At 42.0% G+C, this 24650-nt stretch overlaps 2 protein-coding genes across 2 annotated transcripts in view; both read right to left on the bottom strand.

Annotated features, from left to right (window-relative positions):
• The window catches only part of NPM3 (nucleophosmin/nucleoplasmin 3), a 6995-nt gene extending 1997 nt beyond the window's left edge, over positions 1-4998 (bottom strand). Inside the window, exons 1-2 of the mRNA XM_009278060.1 lie at positions 4922-4998; positions 558-666 (exon numbers count right to left, since the gene is read on the bottom strand). Coding sequence (XP_009276335.1) covers positions 558-666; positions 4922-4998 — 186 coding nt within the window. The remainder of the gene's footprint in view (positions 1-557; positions 667-4921) is intronic.
• Positions 3592-24650, bottom strand: part of MGEA5 (meningioma expressed antigen 5 (hyaluronidase)) — a 30222-nt gene continuing 9163 nt past the window's right edge. The window contains exons 3-16 of the mRNA XM_009278059.1: positions 24308-24405; positions 22948-23078; positions 22136-22307; positions 20985-21083; positions 20526-20810; positions 19795-19953; positions 17923-18533; positions 17352-17526; positions 13703-13788; positions 12729-12833; positions 11067-11152; positions 9885-10077; positions 6653-6812; positions 3592-5873 (exon numbers count right to left, since the gene is read on the bottom strand). Coding sequence (XP_009276334.1) covers positions 5737-5873; positions 6653-6812; positions 9885-10077; positions 11067-11152; positions 12729-12833; positions 13703-13788; positions 17352-17526; positions 17923-18533; positions 19795-19953; positions 20526-20810; positions 20985-21083; positions 22136-22307; positions 22948-23078; positions 24308-24405 — 2497 coding nt within the window. The 3' untranslated portion in view covers positions 3592-5736. The remainder of the gene's footprint in view (positions 5874-6652; positions 6813-9884; positions 10078-11066; positions 11153-12728; positions 12834-13702; positions 13789-17351; positions 17527-17922; positions 18534-19794; positions 19954-20525; positions 20811-20984; positions 21084-22135; positions 22308-22947; positions 23079-24307; positions 24406-24650) is intronic.

The raw sequence follows: 24650 nt of genomic DNA, 5'->3' as shown, positions 1-24650 counted from the left end.
CCCCCGGCCCCCCCCCCCCCCAGCAATTGCCCCCTGACCACCTCCGGAGGGGCTCTGTGCCTTTCCCAGCTGGGACAGCTGTTCCTGCAACCACCTCAAGAGATGGTGCCTGGGCTGCATTTTCTGCTGATCTGACCCACGCTGGCAGGTTCTGTGCTCCCAGGACAGAAAGCATCTTCCAGGGAGACCAGGAATGAAGCCCTGCCATCTAGCTGGGCTTGGAGAGCAACAAGCCAGAGACCCAGCTGGTGAGGGGGGCCATGTTCTAGTGGGAGGCTCCAGCAAGGTCAAATAGAAGGAAAAAATACTTTCCTTCACCCCATGTCTGGAGTACTCCTCTGCTGAGCAGCCTCCTGATGCCACTGGCTTTGCTCAAGCACCTCCATAAACATGACAGTCCCGTGCCCTGCCCTGAGAGCAGCCAGTGCCGAGACCACAGCCAAGTGAGTCCCCTGTTCCAGCCCGGCCAGGGAAGGGGGAATGAGCCTGGGAAGTGGGGGTGAGGCTGTGGACCACCATGGGAGAGGACTAGCACAGTTAATTCTCATTTCTCTTACCACAGACAGGGCCAAAATGTGGTCGGAGTCATCTTCCTCGTCCACCTGAAACGTGTAGGATTTGGTACTGGCAGTCAGCTCGCAGCCTGTAAAGAGGAGATCAGAAAAGCTGCAGCAGTGGTTACATGGCCCCAGGCACCATGGGCAAAGGGTTCCCAGGGTGAGCCCCAGCTGGGCACACACACAGCACCCCTCAAACACTTTATTTTCTCATGCTCAGGAGCAGCCTCAGGCCAGGGCACCCTGGGCTCCAGGATAAAGTGTCTCCAAGAACTATGCACCTGGCTCAGCACCATACAGGGACAAAACCTGGTGTCCCCAGACCAGGCTGCCGTGAAGCAGTGCCCAGGGGCACCCAAGGCCCCCGAGCACAGGCAGGGCAAGGCTCACGCCCTCCAGAGAGCCACGCAGCCAGGGTGCACTGCTCTGGACAACAGGAGAGGGAGCATACAGAAAGGCAGGTCTGATCTCCCCAGCATCAGCAAAATGTTTGCTCTGGGGAGAGTCTGGAAGCAAAGACATGGAGCGTGAGACCTGAGTGATGGGGAACAACCCGAGAGGGGGATGCTGGGCCAGGCTGCAGGGAGCTGGAGTCCCTCAAGACAAGTCTCGAGACAGATTTTATTACACACTTCTCCGAACAGCTAAAAAACCAAGGGAGATGCAAAATTATGTCCTTGGCTCTTAGGATCAGGATGCAGCCGACCCTGGGGAGGAAGGAAAGGCAGGGTGCCCTGGGTGTGTTTGGTTACTGCGGGATGATCCACCAATGTGAAGCAGATCAGAAAAACACAGCCCTGAGCCCTGCATACCAGACCCGGCATTTGCAACGGAGAGAGCGGAATTAGTCTCAGCAAACACAGCCCAGGGCAGGACCTCTTCCTAACCGTGCTTATGTATTCAGCTCACCAGGGCAAGGACTGAAATCCAGGTGCATAAAAGGCCTCGGGGGCTGCTGCTCCACTTCCCTTTTTGATACAAGCGTTTGCTGAGCCGCGATGTTTGAGATGCTTTGGGGCGGGAGCAGCCCCGGACACGCGTGCGCACGCCTGCTTGCAGGTAGGCAGGAGGGGGAACAGTGGAAGGGAAGAGGGTCTTACATTGCATGGATGGTGAACGGCCCAAAAGCCACCCAGGAGATGAAAGACACCACCGCATCCTTTCACCGTGGGGTCTCCTGCCCATCCTGGCCTTCAGCCAAAGCCAGTTGTGCAGGACAATGCATTTGCTGACCACGCTGCCAGCTGTGGAAATGTCACACCAGAAAAGTGGCCTTTACTAGCGGTTGTCCACCTATTGCCCTTCTCACGGGCACCATCCCGGCTCCAGGGCACCAGCCTTCCCAAACACTGGGGAGAAGATAGAGGGCACCGGTAGAGCCCGGAGAGGCAGAAGGCCAAGGGCATGAAGAGGGGTAGCGGAGGGGTAGGAGGGTAACAGGGACGGAGGCAGGGGCACAAGGGGAGGGACCTGCTCACCCCTATCCCTTTAAGCGTGAGCGAGGAGGAGAGCAGTGTGATCTGACACCGGGGACTGGGGTGCAGGAGCCTTTGAGCACAGAAGGCAAGATCCCACTTCAAAATCTACCGCAGGGAGCAGAGGGCGGGACTGGCCTTTCAAAGCAGAAAGGGAAGCAGTCTGGTCCGTGCTGCAGGGGTGGAGGCGGGGGGCAGCCGAGTTAAAAACAAACCCCGCTAATGATGAGCTCACACCACGCTCTTGGTCGGGAGCTGGCTCTGCTCCCACTGCAGAGGAGATCTCCACCGGCCAGCCATTTGCTCTGCTCCAGCTGGAGTCAGTTCAAGAAAAACACGACTGAAGAGGTTTGAAAAGCCGATCCCAGTCCCAGAGAGAGGCAGGCGCTCACTCAGCGATGGTTATACAAGCGCACTCGTTTGCTTCTGCGGGAGCTGCTCTCCGCAGCCATCTGGCTGGCGGCAGCACGCTGCCTACGTGACCCGTCTGCAGCCACCACCCTGGAGCGAGGGAGGCAAGAGAGCCCATTTCTGCTTCCCGCTCCCTTAAAGGAAGAGTTCCTGGCGCAACATCGGAGTTCGAACCTGCCTCCCAGGCTGCGATGCATTTGACATAGGCAAGTCGTATTGCCATTTCTGCCGTAACTTTGTGAAACAGGCTTCAAGAAAAGCAAGACACCTATATGCAACACATTATGATTTTGTGAAGAAAAACAATCGTTTTAACATAGCACACATTCACTGGGTTAGGAGGGAAGTTTTTAACTGCTCATTTCCCTGCTTAGTTTGCATGTTATCATGCTCTCCACAACAGATGGCTTTTGAACTGCATAACCAGCGCACCTCTACAGCAGGTGGATGAACTCTGGTGAACTGACCTTAGGAAAAAGCTGCTTTTAATACCCCGGCCCATCCCTTTTGCTCGGCTGCCCTGCTCCCTGCCCTGCTCCCTGCCCATTCTAAGCAGGAAGCCACTTGCTTTAGCTACCCCGGGTGTTCAGCTTCGTAAGTTAAGTTTTGTGGACGTACAACTGAGGCCAGATGTGGAGCTAACGATGTTTGCCCCTTACACACAGCGTGACCCTCAAGTCACTTCATCTCTCACCCTGCTGCTGCTGGCAGGCTCTTCTGGGTTTCAGCAACCTCCAAACCCAGCAGCTGGCAAGAAAAAAAAAAAAAAAAAAAAAAAGAGTAAGAAAGGGCGAACAAGCACTGCTGCAACACAGCTCACACTGGCTTTGTCAGACAGTGGAGACCACCTTTGAAAGAACTGTTTTTTACAAAACAGGTGAAGTTCAACCAGTGCTACTCGCAGAAGGGCCAACAAGAAGGGTCACTGCCACCCCAAAAATATTTAGGGCGAGTACTTCTGAAGGGCTGCTGAATACCCGCCTATGAAAAACATCAGCACATATAAGTGTCTACCACGCAACGCGCTGCCACCCCCAAAACAAGTTTCTCTGCCAGCTGATCCCGAGGGCATCCAACACGTACGGCAGATGTAACACACCGATGAGCCACCTCTGGTTCTGGAACCTCATACACAAAATACACATTTCTTATTTACAGTCACTTCTCAATTTTTATTCTATTTCTCGCATGGTCTTCAAATACAGTTTTACAGGTCATTTTTTTCTGCTACAGATACTGTTGATCTAAAACAGATTAATGAAAGTGGCATTCCAACCTTAATGAAAATTCATAACCATGAAAGATATGTCAACATATCACTTTACAATCCTAGAATGATGGTATTGGCCTGACATTCCATAGGCTTATACAATTAACTTCTATAATAATAACAAAGTCATAGGAAGAAAAAATGTGGCAACTCCTTAAAAGCCAAGAAATAAGGCCACAAGCATCCTATGCTGTAATGTTACGCATCCAGATAAAATAAGTTGACTCTGGTATCCATGAAGAAACAAAACTCTCCCACCTGATAAACCAAGGTATCAGCTACTCAACATGCACTCAAAGCTGTATAAAAACTAGTGGCATTCAGCTCTGACTTACATGAAATCCCATAGCACAACCCCGTACCTCTCTCCAAAAATGAAATGAACTTGTTTCAACTTAAATACTTCGCTACCGCATTAAAAAAATTGTTCACATTCTGCAAAGGAAAAAAAAAATCCTGCACGTGACTGCACCAGAAGGCCAAACACAGCATCTCCTTACAGGTCGCAGACAACACTACTGCAGTCTTAATGCCATTCATTATAGGTTGCCTAACTTCTTCTATGTAGCTGGAGGCTTGTAAAAGGAACTGAACTTCCTTTGCGCACCACTGAAAAAAAAACCGGGAAAATTAAAAGGGAAGATAAAGACAGCTGATGGCAGCAGGTGAAAGCAGCAAGGTACTGCGAGGTGTATACCGTTGGCCAATTACGTATCGGGACACTGGGACTTCTGTGAAATACCAATTTCATAAATGATGCGACTACCTCACTACCAGATCCCAAACCACGCTGATTCCATCCCATAGCCAAACATGTCAGTCCTGGGTAAAAACATTAAACTCTTGGAACATTTAAAAGTAGGTAACCATTTAAATAATGTGTAAAAATGTGCTTATTGTGGCATTTCTTATAGAAAAGTTATTTGATACAAATGTGCAGGACTTGAAGACCCCGATTTAATCAAACTAGTACGAACAGGCTTTGAAACGTGGTGACTGTTCCAAGGACAAATCCCAGCTGCGGGCCAGCTCTCTCTCCCTCTCACCGTCTTTCATCCACAATCCCATGCGAACGTTACCAAAATTAACGGGTTCAGCAGACCACCCTGTGAATTGCTGTTTCAGTCCCAGGAGGATGATGATAACCTCCTCAAGCAGTGACAAACTGCCGCCTGAAGGAAGGATCATTTGGGATCCGCTCCCCTTACCCAAGATGGTCAGTTTCTAGCCCTGGATACGAGGCACAATAAGAAAGGTCAGTGCTGAGGACAGATTCGTTCTCCATTGTGGTTTTAGGTTATTCAAAAGTGCCATCTTGGACCTATACCATTTCACTTTTCAAAAGAAAAAGTTACAAAAACTGGTAAACAAAAAGTTAGTCAGCATACGGCTAAGTTTATATACACTGAAATTTACAAGTTTGTCATTAAGTGACTTCTGCCACAGACCACTGCACATTTGTCCCTAACAAAGCACAAAGCTCGAACCAATGGTCATTAGAAGTGACAACGGGTCATTGCTTTATCAACAAGCATAAAGATAGTCAAAAATAGAACTGTAGCTACTTATCTTTAAATTTGCTGATTGCCACAAGCAATCCCTCCCATTTCTGCAACTTCCAGTTGCACATCCTGCTCTACGACAGAGAAAACCCCTGCATCTTTATACACTTCTGCCAGAGACCACTTTTCTGTTGACACGTGAATGCAGAGAACTGTCGTCAATCACAGCACCGATTGAGAGGGATTCCTCCGAGAAGCTATAGCCCATGCAAGATTCCTTGGCACTTCACACAGGACCAGGAGAGGACAAGGTTTCTCTTTGTTAAAACAGTGTTTTCAGCAGCATTATCCTCTTCCAACAAATTACAGTCTGAATGTGTGATGGGTGATTTTCGCATAGCCCCTTCTACCAAGCTGGCTTATTGCTGGCTTTGTGCAGCTAGACCATATGAAGATCCCCACCACTACCTGCCCAGCTGTTAAGGGACTACAGGTACTGGAACAGTTTGCTGTCAAGCACTTCACAGGCTTCTTCCAAGGATAACAACATCCTTTGGAAATCCTTCCATTTTAGCAATTTCAAAACAACCCAGCTTGCTGTAAAATTCCAGGATTCTTTTATCATCCGGTCTCACTTCACAAAAAGCCCCACGGGAGCCTGAAGAAGGAAGAAAGAAACAAAACACTGTAGGAGAAGAGTAACTGTAAAAAGCACAGACATCAAATATTACTAGAGTTCCCACCTATTTTAACATTTAAATCCAATGAAATCACTGATCCAATTCGATATGGAGCATAGTGCCCAAAAGAGACCAGATTTACGGCAACATAGCTGACCATCCCCTAAAGGGACTGCACTCTGCAGACGTCTTGTCAGTCTGAACAAACCCTCTGCACACCTTTTATTTCACATAAAAGCATCCTGAAACTCTGATGTTGGCTCAGAAAATAGCACTAGAAGAGGGCACCAAATCACGCAAAGGAACTGTGAACCTCAGGTGCGCAGTAAGGCAGACAGCCAAGTACTTCCCCATATTGAAGGTTTTGGCAATTACCCACCAGTGCACGCTGCCACACACAAGAAAAAGCATCACTACCAATGCCAGCAGGGGAAATATAAACGTTTGTGTGTTGTTCAAGATGTAAAAATGTGTGCTCTCATTGCCCAATTGCTCCCTCAGTTCTTCCTATTCCTAACTTGCAGGATAATGGCTAAAGTGAAAAGCTACCTTTTACTGAAGACAGCAGCAGAAGTTAGCTACCCAAAAGCTTTTATAATTATTTACCTAAATCTAGAGTGGCAACTATGGCAGGAATCGAATATCTCAGGCTGACGTGCAAATACAGTAATGTTAACATAACCATCCCAAGTTTGCCTTGCATCCTAGAACCAACACGTAATTAGGAAACAAGGAATTTTGAGTGCAAGAAGCTTACCATTAGCCTTTAGAGAAGAGAGCAGGCAGGCCATCATACTTTTGGCCACGCTTGGATCTGTCACTTTTTTGTGGATATCAATCTTTATCAATGATGGGAAGTTGGCAAGAAATGATTCCGGCAATACTTCTTGCTCTTCATGGAAGCTTAGCATTATTTTCTGAAAAGAATATGGGAAGCAGACATTTAATCACTATCCAGCTTTTCATTTTCTTTCATGTTTATTAAGGGAGGCTGCTTTGCTCACAGAGTATACCTCCAAATCAGCATGCTTTTCAACCGCACCTCCGATGGTCACTTTGTTCCTTACCTGCTGAATTGCTTTCTGTACTCCAGATAAAAAGGCAGACTACAGAAGCTTCTCAGACTGTCAAAGGAGGAATGCAAGACTCCTTGCATGGCTCCTCAGTGACCCACACTTCAAGTGAGAAAAACCGTAAGCCAACCCATAACTAACAGTTTGTGCATGGGTGTTCCTTTTCTTTGCATTTTACACGGGCAGTTTTCTCTCTAAGTGTCCTAACCTTTCACATGTATTCTTTGGTTCACAGCAGCCTGGAAACATCTCTCATGTCCATGCAATTATCTTAGACTACTTGGCCCAACAAAGGCAAATTTGTCTCTAGCTTGAAATAAGTCTTGTTGATCACTAAAGACTATGGCAATCACTCAGGAAGGTCTTTGGGAATGTGACATCAGACATTAACTTCATGCAACTCATGGGAATGGAACAATCAAGTAAGGTAACACAGAAGCAGACAAAGCCAAATTTGAGATATACTCAAGTCATTCCCCCTGCTGGTTACTGAATTTTAAAACCTCTAGGGAGCACTGGCTGGAGTAAACAAGCCGTGTAACTTCATTTCTTGTATAACTGAAAGTCACTATCATAACAACCCAAACCAGGACTTCATCGCACAAGGAACCATAACATTAGCAACCCCCACATTTTTTTTTTCCAGGTCAAGTTTAAATGCAATCCCCTCAAATCTATAAACTGCCACCTCCCAAACTCTTGCAGGCAGAGTCTCTGTTCAAAATTACTACTTCAAACTTGTTGACCTTCTTCAGGTTCAGAACCATGCCTGCTCCTCTGGGCTTTTCTTTATCACAGCTGTAACAGGCACAACCCCATAGAAAGTGTTCAAAGCTAGCCATGCTGGCTTCAAACAGCAAGGCAAAGGCAATAACTGTTTCTTCCAACCACAGAAGTGCTACAAGAGGTTAAAACAGGTTATCAAGGAGCAGGGTACAGGTGGGGCTAAGAAGCAGTTAGAGAGGCATTCATCTCTTGTGATCAATAATAACTAAACTCAGGAAAAGCAGATACCAGATAAACTTCCCTGACAGGAACCTAGACAAAACTGCAAGACAAGCTCACAACAATATGACACAAGTCAGAGGACTGCATTTTTCTTCTGTGAAACAAAACATTTTATTTATCCCATGAAGTTTGGGGCTCAAGATGCATTTAAGTAAACTAGAGAACAACTGAACTGTATTAGAAGTTAACAATTTGAATCAAATGATCTAAAAAGCACAGAAAGGAAGCTTTTGAAACCAAAGTGGAGACTGAGATTATCAAGAGGTAAGAAGTCTGTAAAGGAAACCAAATCAATCCTGTTCTGTGAGAAGACTTTTCTCTACATGATCTTCAATGACAATGGCTTCTGAGCAACTACTGAATATTCTCTACATCCCTTTATACTGCCAAAAGACTAAATGGATAAAATCCCACAGCATCTATCTCAAGAGCAAAGTACAAAGAGCTCCTCTGTACTCCTGGGAACATCCTTCAAGCCCATAGTCTCAAGAAACAGACTTTTTCTGAGATATTGTACGAGCAGCAGAAATCCTGGGGCAATGTACCAACAACAAAATGTTCTTAAACATCTCAATGGAAAAGCTAGTTTATCAGCACAAAATACCTCCTGCTTCCTCTCTGGAAATCAAGGCCCCTCCTCCCTTACTGTACCTACTACAGCTTTGCCCTGTTTAGTTTCCGATATCTTTATACGCATTAGCTTTGCTTCAAAATCTGAATTTCAATATACAGTTGAAATCACAGCACTGTGCAAATGTAGAAGAATCAAGTCATAAAACCTACAGACTGCAGAATTAGCTCCACTTCAATAATGGTAGTGGAGTTATTAAGATACCTTCTAGTCACACCTACCCCAGAACACTGATATTCTGCAAGGATCTTTTTTTTTTTTTTTTTTTTTTTTTAAATGTACTTCACTTTTCCCCCATCAAACATGCCTGTAAGTAGTGGCCATTTTCACAATAGGGTGACAAACATTTCATTCCATTTCCAGGAAGATTTGCTTTGCGTGTGGGAAGGCCTGTGCTCTCAGAGCCATGACCTCCCTTAAGACTTTGTCTAAGTCCCAGTCAAATAAAGGAACGGCATACTGCCATATACGCCATTTTAGGAGGCCCACCAGTCTGACACCAACCTTTGTATTCAGACAACTTGTTGGAGAATACTTTCTGGAAAGTATTTTTTCCCCTCTTGAGAGGGAAAGAAAAAGGCTAAGAAGTGGTGCTTCTGGGCCTGCCTCTACTACAGCTTTGTCCACACCTCCTTCCACTTGCAGGTGTGGGTTGGCACCTCTTAGTATTAAACACATTTCTTTCCTTGACAAGAATGCATCAGCTAGAACATTTCACTATTTCTGACAGTTCAGTGACATCGTTTTTCTAATTTCTTCCAAAAACAATTCAAGATATTGATTTTTAGCACTTGCTAAAGGTGAGATGTTGTTTTGCATCATTTATAGCTGTCACACTCCACAAATAGCTCATAGATTTTAACATCAAAACCAAGTGCTCTTTAATTTGTTTTCCATACTTAAACTGATGTGACTATCAAGGGTTAGCCTTACCTGCAGCATAGGGAAACTAATATCTCATTTTGCAGGAGAACAGAGCAGAAGCAATCCTTTATTTTCAAAATGTAATTTTCTCTAGATTAAGGTGGCTGACATTTACCGCATTGATTACTACTAAAGTACACCTCATGGGTGCATTACAACACACAGCAGCATACGACTGCCAGTGAATAATTTTACTGTCACCTTCTGAGATGTCAGATACCCTGCCCATCAAAGACTTCAGAAAGGTACAAAAATTGAATTACACGAAAGCTCAAAATGCAAAAGAAAAGCAAAGACCTGCTTTGGAAAGAAAGAGTTCAGCATACAGTTCTGATCTCGTGGGTTATACCAACCTCTGCCTCAGACAGCTCCTTGTCACTATTTGGTTTAGTATATTTTTCTTGCATGAAAGGGATCCAAGACATTTTGCATTTTTTAATGAAAGGAGTCACATCAACCGTTCCCAAAGCATAGCCACATATGCCATCCTCATCTTCTAAGACGAAGCAGTAATCCAGGCTGAGGGTGAGTAGACCTCCTACTAACCTGCAGAAAGAAGCGTCCAAATTCAGTCAAAAGAAGGTCACTTTGAACAAGTATGCTCTTCAGGTATTCTGGAGGAGACTCTAGGGTCATCCAAAGAAGCGACAGAGTCCTCCAGTCACAGAATTAGTTCCTACAAAGCATTAACAGACTGATCAGCTGTCAAAACTCAGCTATGAGCAACATCTGCACCTCAGGATCCCACAATTTAATTCTATACACACTGCTTTTCTGACTCACTAGAGACAAATTTACTTTGCCTTTTGCCCTCAGTTTCTCTGCTGCCATTACCTCCTTGTTCTTCCATCTTCTCTTTTGGGTTATTTTTGATACCAGTTACACATCCTTTCTTAACTACCTTTCTGTCACTAACAGAGCAGCCTCTCTACAAAGGCTATCTAAATTAAACACTCAAGACAAAAAAAAAATACTCAAAGTAGCTCATTTTACAGCTCATATTTAATGTCTTTTTTTTTTTTAACTTCATCTCATTTGTAATTGCTTATTCTTCTTAAAAGTTGGTACAGGTAATCTATAACATGTATTTCAGAAAAAACTCAAGGCAGTCAGCTGGGAGATTGGTCCTCAAAAAAATTTCAGTTATCTGAAGAACTACACTAGGTTGGAAAAAAATACCAGAGGGTAACTACAGACTATGAACACTCTCATGATATACTTTCACAAAATCTGAAATAATAGGAGACTATGATGCACAGGTTTCATAATACAGAGGTTTCAGCTAAGTCTTTTTTCTAACAGCTCACAACAGGTGACCAGAGAATAAACTGAGACATAACTGTTAATGGTATCTTTAAGAAACCAAAACCCCAATTTCCTGAGGCCTGCAAGGGGTAGATTTTTTTTTTTTATTTTTAAAATCAAATGCTCTTTGCATTCTCCCCCCCCCCCCTTTTAAAATTTCAAATTAAATACAGTGTCAGGAATTCATCCTTCAGAACCACCTTTGTAGGTCATTCATTCCTAATACATACTTGTCTCCAATTAAATCTGGTAAACTATGGAAGGGTTGATCAGCTCCATCAGCATACATTTCTCTACAGATCTTATATACAGATGCCTAAGAGGAGAGAGGAAATGATTTCAAGTCATCAGTTGCATTCAAAAGCTAACAACTTTGTTTTAGAGAGATTTCATTAACAGCTCCACTGTAAACTAGTACTGACAGGCATTTAAGTTACACAGAACAAGAGTACCCCAAACTCCCCCCCCCCCCCCCCCCGGTCAAAAACATTGTGGTTAAGTTCAACGGCTGGAGGTCAACCTCCTGCACATCGTAACAGCACAAGATTAATCGTGAGGGTTAATTACCAAACACTCAGTGAAGATCAATACCCTTGCTACAAAGTCCCTTTTCAAAACCTCCAATGTTCAAGTGCAACAATTTAACCACTGTGAAGGACAGACACACTCTGACTTTCTGCATGTTAAAACGCTTTCAGCTGCATCTCTTTAAAGAGTAAACTTGTATCAGTCATACGTCAAATAAGAAACTTTACACTTTTCAACAAAAAGGCTTTGCATTTGACATGTCTGCAGCCTCCTTTCATAAAAAGGAATATTTCTTCTGAGGAGGAGTTCCTTTAAGACTGCATGTTTAGCTGCATCACCAATTGTTTAGGTGGCTTAGAAATATCAATTCCATTGCCTACAAAAGAACAAACCAGCTTAGGTACAGTCCTGCACTAAGGTATGGAAAAGGCTGCTTTACTGCCTGTGAGAACAGCACAGGACAGAGCCTAAAACTAGCAGGTAAAGGACATGCCCTGTCTGTCTGACTGGCTTCAAAGTCAGGATTCATTTGAGCTGCTGCAAACTCAACCTATATACTTATGTTTCAAAGGAAACGTACTTCATCTCAATGTGGCTACAAATGCAAGGTTCAAGCTACAGTAATCCTTACATTGTTTAAAGTGCATCCATAAAGAACGTTAACTGTTGGTTGATACATTAGTTTCAAGTATTCTTCTTGCTAAGCTAATAGGAATAAAGCTACACTACAGATCTGTTCAGCAAAAAAAAAAAAGGGGGGGAACCCTCTAATCAATAAAGATTAATACAAAATTCCTGGTTTCAAAGTAATGAACACTCTGAAGCAGATTTGACAACAATCCTTTCAAAACCAGACCAAAAAGTTTACAACTGTAATTAAACCAGTAAGAATGGCTGAAATACCATCACATTTTACAACTACGTTTTGAGATACAGTATCAACGTTCTGCCCATATGGCTCTGAGAATACCAGCAGTTACCCCAATAATTACTGAGTGAAGAGGTATACGCACTCCCCCTAAGGTTAAGCCATTGCATGTGTTCCCACTGCAAAAATTCCTCTTCCAGCAGCGAACAATTTTAACTTGCCTTTCAGAAACAGGGAAGGCACTCATAGATTTAAAAAGGGCGGGGGGGGGAAGACTGGGAATCAAGATGTGGGTATACCTGTACTGTTGCCCAGCACGTTGCTGAACCATAGGCAAGTCACTTAACCTCAGTTTTCCTGTGAGACTGCATTTGTGCCTTGTGCAAGATATTGGGACATCTGTTTCATTAGGGGATGAAGGGACTCAGCAGTAACCAGTGCTGCCACAAAAGGAAGCGCATCACTAACAACAGTGACAAGTGTCAAAAGCAGTTACCTCATCTTTAGGAAAGTAGGGTCGTATGGTGTACACTTTGGAAGTGGGTGTTAATGGAGGCGGTTGAAAAAAGAGGTCATTTGCCCCATCAATAGGCAGCAAACGCTGTGAAAACAAAATATTTAATATGACTGTATGAACAACAAAACCCATCACTCTTGGGTGTGCACTGCAGACTCCCAAATTAACATTTGCTACTTGCAGGCACCCCAGAAGAAGGTGGGGTTGGTATGCTTTACAAATGCAAAGACCTTATTTGAATAGAAAATATCCAATTGGTGTTTTAAAATATGCAATTGAAACAGCACATTAAGAGTCTGTTAATCTTATCTGCTTTAAAATACTTTTTACCAATCGTATCTACACTGTCTCTGTATAAGAACATAGAATGTCAGGAGGAAAGGTTTGGTCTGAAGAGGGTTAACTGGCCAGAGGAGACGCTTTATCCCAAAAGCAATGCGCTGATTCAATTTGCTGCGCGCAGAGCACCTGTGAGGGGGGAAAAGTATAGCGCCTGAAAAATCCATGAACAAATTTGAACATGGCATAAACGATGCGATTTAAGAATATTTGCCAATTGAAATCTTTGCAACAAAGCGCATTACAGCTTTATTTAGAGAGGAACCAAAATTTGGATGACTATCCCTTTTGCTCATGGAATTCCCATCGGCAGACAAGCATGCGCGCATTGTGCAATTGCGGGCGCAGATAAAAATGCTGTGCGACCTGCAAAGAAACAATGTGAAATGTACAACTAAAGCCGCTGCGCTTCGCATGCGCGTGGGACAGGCAGCATCTCCTTGAGAAATTACTGTAGAAAGGGGAGGAAAATTATTTTAAACCAAGCTGTAAGGCTAATGGGCTTTGGACCAGAAAGCCTTCGGCAGACCAATCCTTCCAGACCTCTGATGTGCAACAAAAGGTTTCTCATAAAACAAAGAAAATGTCATTCAGTTGTGAAGTCATATTGATACCTGGAACTCTCCTGCTAGACCACCTCTAAAGGCCCAGGGTTCTTGGTCTCCACTTAAGAACTGTGCTGAAGATTGACTACGACACCCTGTTGAGATCAGATCCAAGCGGAGAATGTTACGAGAAGGGGGATTTCCTGGGTGTCTAACATGTCCAAAAAGCTAACACACACTTGTGGAAAAAGCTCTCTAACTGAGCTATAATCCAGGGCTTGGGGGGAGGCTGTAATAATGTATGATTTATAAAGATTTTGTGCTTGCGCACTAATTGCAGTATTCCAAGTTTTTGACTACCTGTAACAGACTAGTCTAAGAACAGGTGAGGTGATTCAGCTAACACACCTCATTCCAGACCAGAAGGCACAAGAATGGTGCCGTGTACAATTACGTAAGCTTCCCAGACATTTTGTACATTCTTTTTTTTTTTAATATATTTGTGGCAGAAACATCCATTTCATCTATGAAAAGATGACATCTTGGAAGCTACATGGCTCAATAGCTATTATTGTAAATTTTAGATCAAACAAATGCCATTATCACAGCCCCTTGAAAAAAAATGGACCTTTCTGAAGTCACATTTTAGTAATGATTGTTTCTAATCTTGTCAGAAAATTAGGACTGGCAATATATGCAAACAGTCTGGAACAGTTCAGGCAGCCAGGACAGTTGTATGAAACAGTATTCTTGCAAGAGACTACACAGATTTATGTAATCCAGGCCATACCTTCACAATGCTGCTGGCATGTTAAAGAGCTAAAGTAGCATTAACTGGAATTAACTCACAATTTAACTAGTACACCCTGTTGGCCACAGATACTACTAGCTTTGCTTTTTAGCATCTTGATTTTTTTCCTGCTCAAGCATATCTGATGCACCAGGGTCCCTGTGGATAAAGCAGCCACAGCAGGCCCATTAAAGTGCTCAGCTTTAGTTTACGCTTGCTTTAGAAAAAAAATTCCATTAGCTGTTTGACTTTTAATACTATTCCGCCAGCAAGGCACCACAGCCTTCAACAACTAACATAACATAAACAACAACTCTGGAGAAAAAAACAAAAGTGTGGTATCTGGAATGGAGATTTCAATTACCCGCCTAGTTTTCTGACAAGATGAGCAGCGCAAATACTCTTTTCCTTTTGTGGACAGCAATCTACCTCCTGTTCAAGTAACAGTCTCAGATCAGTACAGACAAGTATGTTGTGCTAGTCAGAGAGTCCCAAAGTGTGCCAAGTTTGACATTTATGAGAGTTTAGGAATGTATGTTAAATACAAACTACCCTAAGTATGGTCAATTTCAGAAGCGATCCAAGCATCAGAATTTGAATTTGGTTTACTCCCACATTTTAGAATTCTCATGTAAAAAGATACCCTTCACAAGGAGGTTTAGTCAGTAACTTGGAAGACAGTATCTGTCTGTCCTTTGAGACTACAACGTAACTAGCACTTCCAATTATTACAGTAAAGAGCTGCGTGAATGAAGAGCTGTATAAATGAAAAACATAGTTAATGCCTTAGTCGCTGCGCAAATGTGACTTCAGTTCATGCCTATTGCACATCTAATCTATCTGAGCTGCCTCACAGACAAAACCTTTCCATTTTAATTAATTAATGACGACGCGCTGTGAACATCTGGCGCTGTCCATCCAATAGCAGTAGAAACTTGTGCTGAGGATTCTCCCATCTGTACACAATGGGGAAGAAGACAATAGAAGTCATTAGTAATCCATAGTACTGTACAGCCACACTAATTTAAGGGACTGAATGCTAGCTGGACTTGGGAGGAGAGGTGAAGAAAGTGAACATTCAGTGGACCATTGAGCACACCATTGTGAAAACTAATTTGTTTGGATTCGTAACGTACTTAGCTTTATATAATGATGTATTTTATCAAAGACCTCTGCTCTATATGTATTTACACTAGTGATAAAATGCAAGCTGAAGACAAAAGCATCCCCTCTCACAGAAGCACTGTTAGCATAGGAGTATTAAACTGTCAAAACCTCTTAAAATTAATTTTTCAACTATCTAATACCAGTTTGAGTACTGGAACAGAACAGTGCCAAAGTTCAGAGAGCTACGATTTTCAGAGCTGGCTTCTAATGTGAACTATTCCAAATATTTGATGCATTTAAAGACTTGAACCCAACTTTACAGGGACATTGAAAACTGAAGACAATTTCAGCTGAAATCAGTAGGTAGTTTGATAATTCTGAAATGCAGTCTTAAGTTAGGCCCTCAATGTTTAGATATTACAAGAATCACTGTTCTCTTTACAGAGCTTTGGCCTGGAGTTTTAAACAGATTAAGTTACCAAAAAGAGAGCATTCTTTCTAGCTGAAGGTCAACATACAGCAAGAATAGTAAAGTTGGGGGAGTTGTGTCACACTGGTCTTAAAAATGCACGAACTAAAGCTTTTAAACAGCATTAGGCAGAGATGTTAACATACTACAATGCTGCCAAGTTTTCCTCCCAAGCTAGTTGTCTTCTCTGTACTTTGCAGAAGGCAGTCTTAAAAGCTCTTCTTTATCAACCATACATATAGGGATCAGGTATTTAATGAGCACAAAACACAGAAGTTGTTGAGCACGAACTGACTCGATGACTTAACAGGTCTTCTCTGTCCCTGCTTAAACCTGCCAGCATTTAAGAGCATCATTTAAAGACAATCCAAACACTAGGACTAGACCAAGGTTGTGTAATGGTTAACCACTGTGAGGTTTGTGACAGCTACAAAAAGTGTGACGTGAAACCATCAGCTTTGCTGCCTGCTGTGTACGTCAAGCAAGTCCACAGCATATTCCTTACAGTTGGATTGAAACCTGAAAGTGAAATGAGGTCACTAGAATTACCCAGGCCATGCTGGTGCTATCTGCCAACTTAGGATCCCCCAAAAATCTTTCAGGGAAAAAAAAAAAAAACACAACAAAAAAACCAAAAAACACCAAAAAGCCACACATTAAAAAAAAGAAAAAAAAAAAGAAAAAACTTTTTCAAGATCAGTTTAAGTCTCAGACTAAATCTGTCTAGAGAGCTCCACAATTTCCACCCATTACCAAAAAATAAAATTAAAAAAAAAAAAAATCAACAATTTGGAAAGTGTTTAAAGGAAATTATTTTGCACCAGAATAGCCTTACGCTAAAGCTCGCATGCGCACAGGGCTGGGAGGATCGGCTTCCTCTTGGCCAGGCCCATTGAAAGGTCGCTTCTGCAATTGTTCTGTTGAAGACAGCAATAATGTTATCAAGACAGAGCAAGCAGCAGATGGCTGATGTGGTCACATTTCGTAGTGTCATTTCCAATCATACACCAGGGTATCCAAGGAGTTACATGGCACAGTCCAGTGTGCATTCAGTCAAGAGTAAGTTAAAGTCAACACTTACGTGTCAGCTGAGATTCAAGTTTCATTAGCCCAAGAAGAAAATCAAGGTCTCCAATCTTAAGCATCCAGCGGACTTCACTTATAATACTAAAGCAAATTCACAGCAAGCATTGCTTCAAATAGTGAGACAGGAAAACCTTTAGAACAGGGTCAAACCAGACCCCATGTCCAAGAAAACACATTTGCCTAATACTTTGTTTTCCCCGTGGGCTAATTAAAAACAAAAAAAAAAATACACTATCTGGGATTATAATGGCTCCCAATGCACCTACCTAACCACTGCACAAAAGATTTCACCATTGACATAATACTCTTGATATCCCAGACGTAGGAGTACATGTCATAAAGGATTGTCCTGTTGGCACAATTGGAGAGGCGAGTGAACATCCCCATCACCAAGCTGCACATCTCTTCAAACTTGGCTGCTCGGTTACGCCATTCTTCTATCTATGAACAGAGGCAAAGATCCACAAGATCAAACACAGCCTTCTACAGAGGAGAGGTACTCTAATATATGGAGGAAAACTATACAATTTGTTACTTCATTTTACCAGCATGGACTACCACACCACACATGACTCACAGGTATTCTCTGTGGCTGTTAGAAGTGAGGCCAGTATGGGGATCACTGGTCAAATGCAAACACCAGACCTCTGCCTTCATAGCTACATGGCACTACAGGGCTTAAACCGGTAGATTCCACTGGAGGAATGAAAGTTACTGTGACCTGTCGTTAGTTATACACTACCCTTCAGCTTCTAGAAAGTGGAACACCAATCTCTATTACAGACAACATTGCTCAGGATTTTGATTTAAAAGGAAAGAAACAAGATTCACACTCACTTTTTCAGCATCCTTTCCTTTGCAATTAACACTGACAACACTGCTATTTGCTCTGAGCCACTGGAATTCTCTCAGCATCTGTGCACCTTTGGGCCCATGTTCGTAAGGAAGGTAAAACAAGTCAGCAAGAAGCTGCAAGTCCTCTAAAGTCACTGGTTCTACTGTGTAGAGAGGCTTTTCATTTGGCCCGGGCACAAACTGTTCTTTGTTAATTTGCTCATCAGTCTGCATAGGGGCAATGTCACTACCAGAGTCCTCCTGCATAGACATCTCTGGGGACTTCGATTCAGCTATGCTCTCCTTATCGGTATCCATTGGCTTCAACTCCTCTGCCATCTTGGCTTCGGCAATATCTGTCAGTATCTGATTAGCATTCTTGTCTGCGTCATCTTGTTTTTCCACCACCATGTCCATTGGTTCCTCATCAGATTGCTTCTTCTCTTCCTCCTTTGCCAAGGCCGGTGACTCGCTGCTCAGCGCTGCCCCCTGACTCATGATGGGTTCTTGGTAAACTGTGGTAACCACAGTTGCTGCATTTAAAGAGGATGGTGCCACCAGAGGCCCTACATCCCCTACGGTAGTTTTAGCACCACTGTGGGCCACTTGCCTACCTGAGAATAAGAAGAAACAAGTTTAGAGTTTTCAATATCTGCCAACTAACATTCAAATCAGCAACTTCTGCAAATCATGGATGATTCTGTTGCCACGGCATCCAATCAGCGCAGCTTCCTTTTGGTACTTTGCCTGTTCACTTCTGTCATTGTAATTCTAACTACTGACTTTGTTTTCTGCAAGTTTCCCCTCCACATAACTGGCAAGCAAAGATAGGATGGGGAAAAAATTAGGAAAATTAGTCAATATTTATGTGCTGCCAGCAGCATTTCTGACTATGCCATCAGAATAAAAAGCTCTCAAAGTTAACTTTTTTTCCTCTGCATCAACAGGCTTGTTAAAGTTTTACTTGGATATAGAGATATCCTTCAAAATAAAAGGACTGATGTTTAAATATTTCAATACAAATGTCTAACCTAGGGAAAATGGAGATATTCAAAACCAGACTGGACACAGTCTTGGGGAACCTGCTCTAAACTCACCCTGCTTGAGCAAGGTGGTTAGACTAGGAGAACTCCAGAGGTCCCTTCCAACTTAAACTATTCTGTGAAAATGGAGAAAGATGACACCTTAATTACTACTCCTCACCCAACATTTTTGCCGCAGCTGAGTTTGAGAAAGATCTGAAATCCTACAGCAGTTCAAGAGGATAACTCCTCCCAACTCTGCTCTGGTACAGAAGACATTCTTCTGATAACCACCAGTTACCAGAGAAGGGCACTCTGTGCACCTCAAACCCACATTTGAGAAAAACAGATTTTTACCTCAGATCCCAAGTTCCCATTGCTACAAGAAAGGTGTACAATGCTGGAAGGACCCCAGCTGGTTTCTGTACACAGAAACTCAGAAAAATAAAGCCATCTTTAAACAACTGGAAGGACATGGACTCTTCTGGGGCAGAACTAGTGTTTACAATAACCTCACACCCACTTCAAAAAAAGACTGTTCTTCCTATTCTCTCAGGTCCCATGGAAGCCTAGTAACAACTGGGACTAGCAAGATCCAGACTCTTCCCTGTTTTGTATCATAAGCACTAAAGGATCATACGTCAATGCTGCTTCTGCTGATCAGGCATGCTGCAGAATGCCAAGCATTCTTCTTTCTTTATCGAGGTTTCCCCAATTAGCAAGGCAGAAAATACTCCCAACTGAAAAGTATACAAATTGCCAGGATCTATGAAATAGTTTTAATCTAAATGCAAGTACTGAACTTTAACCCCATTTTTCTACCGATCCTAGAACAATACCAAATCAGACTCACTGCTGTATTGCTGAGGTACCCCAAATTCCTGCAACCATTCCGTTAAGGCCAGCTTCAGGGCCATTTGCGGGCTGTAGAGAACATCTGTTTCAATATCTTCATCACTCCCCTCATTTTCCAATTTAATCTGGATAGAAACTGTACTGTCTTCAGTATCAGCTACAGAGACAAGTTTTAAAAAGTTACCATGCGAGTTTCATTTAAAATAAAAAAACAAAAAGTCATGTTAGACAAGGCATTCAAGAACTCTCCAACAGCCTTATTTCACAAAGAAGGACAAAGCATTACATCCTAATTAGACAAAATGGAAAACTATGGTCACCATCAATGTCAACACAGAAACAGTGCACAGAAGCTAGATATTCTGGCATTCAGTTTCTCTTTTGATCTGCACTGCTTCTATTCCAATGACATCAAATCCACAGATGCTTAACGTCAAATTTGGGCATTAAAATTGCTTGCTGAGAGTGGTTTTTATACAACCACAGATACATCTCAAGACTATGAAATTCTCTCATAGCATGTGCTACATATACTTCCCAGGAGGTCAATAAAACAATCTAGATGCTCGTTATATTTCAGGCAGCTGCCATTTACTTATGGGATAGAAAATGCTAGGTGATCTTAAAAAGAAAAAGTTGGTAAGAAAAGGCTAGAATCATTAAAAAAAAAAAATCAGTATGACTTATATGGTTAAGCATAGATCCCGGCAAACAGTTATGCATACTTACTCATCACCACATCTTTTCTCACTCCATTCATGTTAGACTTGTACCAGGTTGCAAGCGTGTGAATAGCAACATAATTGGCTTCAAATTCACAGTTTGGATTGGTCAGAACTCCCTTTAGTCGAGGGATGAGCTCAGTTGACCGACCTTTGTAAGGCCCAAGAAAAAGCCTCTTTTGATCATAATCATTAGCATGAATGTTATCCCAGATAACTGGTGCTCTCCTGATGATCTTAGAAACTTCTTCGATGGACTCTACTGGAATGTCTTTAGATACAACTTTTGGACCTAAGAGGGAAACAGGATAATCAGAGGGCTTTGCATATACTTGAAGATTCAAACCCAAGTAGTTGGACAGTTTATTTTACTAAATACTTGCGAGAAATCATTTCTAACACCAACAGCGAATTTAAAAAAAAACCAAACCAAAACCCACCAAACCACAGACCAAACAGTTTTTACCTGTCCATAACACCTCGATGCCAGGGAGCAGCTTTTCTCCTACAGTCCGTAAATATGGCGACTGGGCAACATTTGGATAACAAAAAGTTCCACAGTACTCTGTATAGGAAAAGAGAATGTCACTGTGAGTAGAAGGATGCACACGTGTGACAACATTCCCAACTGCCCCATGAACACATTGAGAGAATACTACAATTTGAGAAGAGAAACATCTGTAAAATTAATCAAGAAAGGCCCAAAAGTCTAAAGTATAAATAAAAAGGACATTATGAATGATACTTAGCATAAAGGTCAGAAAGGAAAGGTAGAGAATTTACTTAAAATTGCTCAAATGTCAGAATTAGGAAAAAAAATAATAAAGTCCATAAAAAGAAGGGCAGGTTACAGCAGACAATATGCAAGAGAACTAGAAACCCTAAGACTGATTATGAAGTGCAAATACCTAAAAATATTAATGCCAGAACATACGTCTCTTTAAAAGTTAAACAGGAGGTCTGCAACAGAACCAAACTACTACAGTGTAAGGGGATAAACAAATTAACAATGATACCACCATTGCTACTGAATTGAGTTTTCCTTGCAACAATCCACACCACTGAACATAGTGATTCTCTCTCCCTCACAATACTCTTACAGATATTAGAGGAAGCTTTCAATTTAAAAAAAACAATGACTGGACCCGAGTGCAAGCCATCTTATTTTTTAATAAATAAATAAAGCAACTCAGTGACTAGTAGAAGTGGGTAATCTTATTAAGAACAGGTACCAATGACAGAAGTGAGCACAGTCTGTGCTGTACCTCTACTTTAAGAAAATTCTAAGAAACTAACAGCTAGCCAGATCAAGAAGCAAAAAGACTGTGGTACAAGTCAAACAGAAGTCTTCCTTCACCCTAAGTTTCAGTTCAAATTTCTTGAACCATTCTATCAAGCTGCCTTCTTTGCTTGGCATTAAGCCTTTCAGAGATGTGTAGATTCGGCAAAACCTCTGCATATATTTGAATTATTTGAGCCTTTCTTTATAAGTCAATTTCTTCAAACAACCCCAAAATACTCCTTAAAGCAGCGATTAAATATTAAACCAGCATTTCAACCAGTACGGTAACAGGCCCCCTCCTTTAAGGCTGAACTAAATGATTCATCTCATTTTACCTGTAGGACAGAAAAGGAATGTGTCTGGTTCTCCTAGATATTGATAAATTTCATTTGTGATTGAGACTTGAGCATGAGCAAAGGAACTGAAAACTTCTTTGTCTGCCGCACACATATTGTGATCGATATCATCAAACAGCAGTGCAAAAGATCTGCAGCCAAATTGGGAAACCTAACACAAAAGACAAGAGCAAAAGGTTTAATTTTTTTAATTTTTTTTTTAATCAAACCATAGAATTTTCATAAGTAGGGGAGGTAAGACAGACTTTGGTATCCATTCACGATGAATGCCTATCTTTGATCCACTGCTCTGCTTCTCTCCAAGATTAGACCTCTAAAGACGTGCAATCTTTTCCAGTTTTAACAATCCAAAGCTGATCTTACTGGACAGACAGCTGGAAAAAAGCTAACTCTGTAACAGCTTTTGGACAAAGGACCAGAGTCAATTATGAGAACAAAGAAGATGTGTATGTCAGGTCTGCCTCTGAAGGCATTTATTGTGGGTAAGAGTTCTTGCTTTAGAAATGCATCTTGGCTTCAAGGCCCTAAAATACTCTGAAGACAAGCTCCCAAAAATAGCCTTGAGAATCCGATACAAGATGAGACTTTTTTTTTTTTTTAAAAATCTAGATGATCACTGGCGACTTCTACAATACAACCTGAACGCATCCATTGGAATCGTTCAGAGGCATCTAAACCAACGCTAGTGCTGAAAACATTAAAGCAGCTAGTGAAAAGCTGCAAGAGTGAGCAGGGTACTGAAGTTTTCAAATTAAGTAGCACTGCAACTGTGGTAAGTTTGTCACACTTACCTGGTCCAGCTTGCGTTTCAATGTGGATACCTCTTTAGGATTGGAGAAAGTGATGTCAAGTCCAGGAGAGATTGCATAGATGAACTCTATTTCATGTTCTCGTGCAGCTGATATTAGAGTCATTAGCTGCTCTGGAAATCAAATTGCAATATTTCAGAAGAATTCAACAATTAAAAAAAATAATCTCAAACATAATAAGAAGTAAATTATAAAACGCAGATGCCTCTGCTACCATAATAATAAAAAAAAAAAATTGTTGGAATTTCTTAAAACTAACACAGCAAAGAGCACCAAATTATTTGGAAGAGTTCTCAGAAATTATGCCAAAAGGAATAACAACTGTCCTTGTATTGTTATTTTCCATGTTAAATGGATTTTTAAAGGTTTTAAAAATTCTCTTTATCTCAATATTGTGAGACAAATGTGGATGTAGTCTGTTTTTACAGTATGCACACCAACAGTTCTAGAATTATTACTCACTTTTTCCACTTTTGTCACACATACTAAAAGACAATTCAATGTAGTAATATCACCCTGCATGACACTGATTCAGGTACTATTCATATGACTGAAGCTTGGGGCACATGAGAAAGGGCTTTAACATCACTGTGCAGAAGTAGTTGCTTTAAGAAACAAACGTCAAATTTAATCTTCCATACAATGAATAAAGAGAATTATTTTTAGAATATTTAACAATCTTTGTTGTTATTGGCAATTATCTTGCAGTATCCTTTAGATTATATTTCTGCAGTGATTCAAAGTGGCCTCCAAGAAGGATTATTTAATTTCAAGCAAGTATCATTCTTCCCCTCACCCAAGGAAAACGATAATCCCCACAGGCTAATAAAACACTGTAGATCCCATAAATGCCAGAGGTGGATAAAAAGCCTCACACCAGCTTAAACAGGTCTTTTATGTTCTGACTAGTCAGAAGCTGCTTTTCTAACTGGTACTCTCTTCATTGAGACAAGCACTTAATGAATCACATAAAAGGGCATGCTATTTGCTCATCAATCTTTTTTCTTTTCTGAAGCAAATAATTTCTACTTCAAAATATGGCCCAGATGTCCAAAAGCCAGAGGAATAATTTTGAGCAACCTTTCCCTGGAAAAAAGTAAATCTCGTAAGACAAAGCCTTAAAAGCAGTTTTAGAAATCATCTGCAGAGTTATAGTTAAAAGAAGTAAATCCATGCTTGTACCAAAGCTCCACTAAATACATCTGCAGGGTATTAAGAACAGGTCTCCACTCACCTTTGGAAATGGCTACTATGATTAAACACACAGAAGCATATGTAGCAACGACCAATTCATCCAAATGTCTATTTATAGAAAACACAGAGGGGAAATAAAGGCAATTACCCGCTTCCTCCACAGAGTACATTTCTCGCCAGAACATCCTGTGCTTGTAGTCATCCTTTGGAGCATACAGGTATGTATTTAGTCCCCACTTCTGAAGTCTATAAACATAGGAAAAAAGCCTTCATTGGGAGAATAGTCTACAAATTCAGGAATTTTATGTTTTACTTGATCTAATTCTAATTCTTTTCATAGAATCATAGAACAGTTTGGGTTGGAAGGGCCCTTTAAAGGTCATCTAGTCCAACCCCTCTGCCATGGGCAGGGACATCTTCAACTAGATCAGGTTGCTCAGAGCCCCGTCCAGCCTGACCTTGAATGTTTCCAGGGATGGGGCATCCACCGC

Source organism: Aptenodytes forsteri, unplaced genomic scaffold (assembly GCF_000699145.1).
Source record: "Aptenodytes forsteri isolate BGI_AS27 unplaced genomic scaffold, ASM69914v1 Scaffold15, whole genome shotgun sequence".
Lineage (NCBI taxonomy): Eukaryota > Metazoa > Chordata > Aves > Sphenisciformes > Spheniscidae > Aptenodytes > Aptenodytes forsteri.
This window is presented reverse-complemented; position numbering and strand designations above follow the sequence as displayed.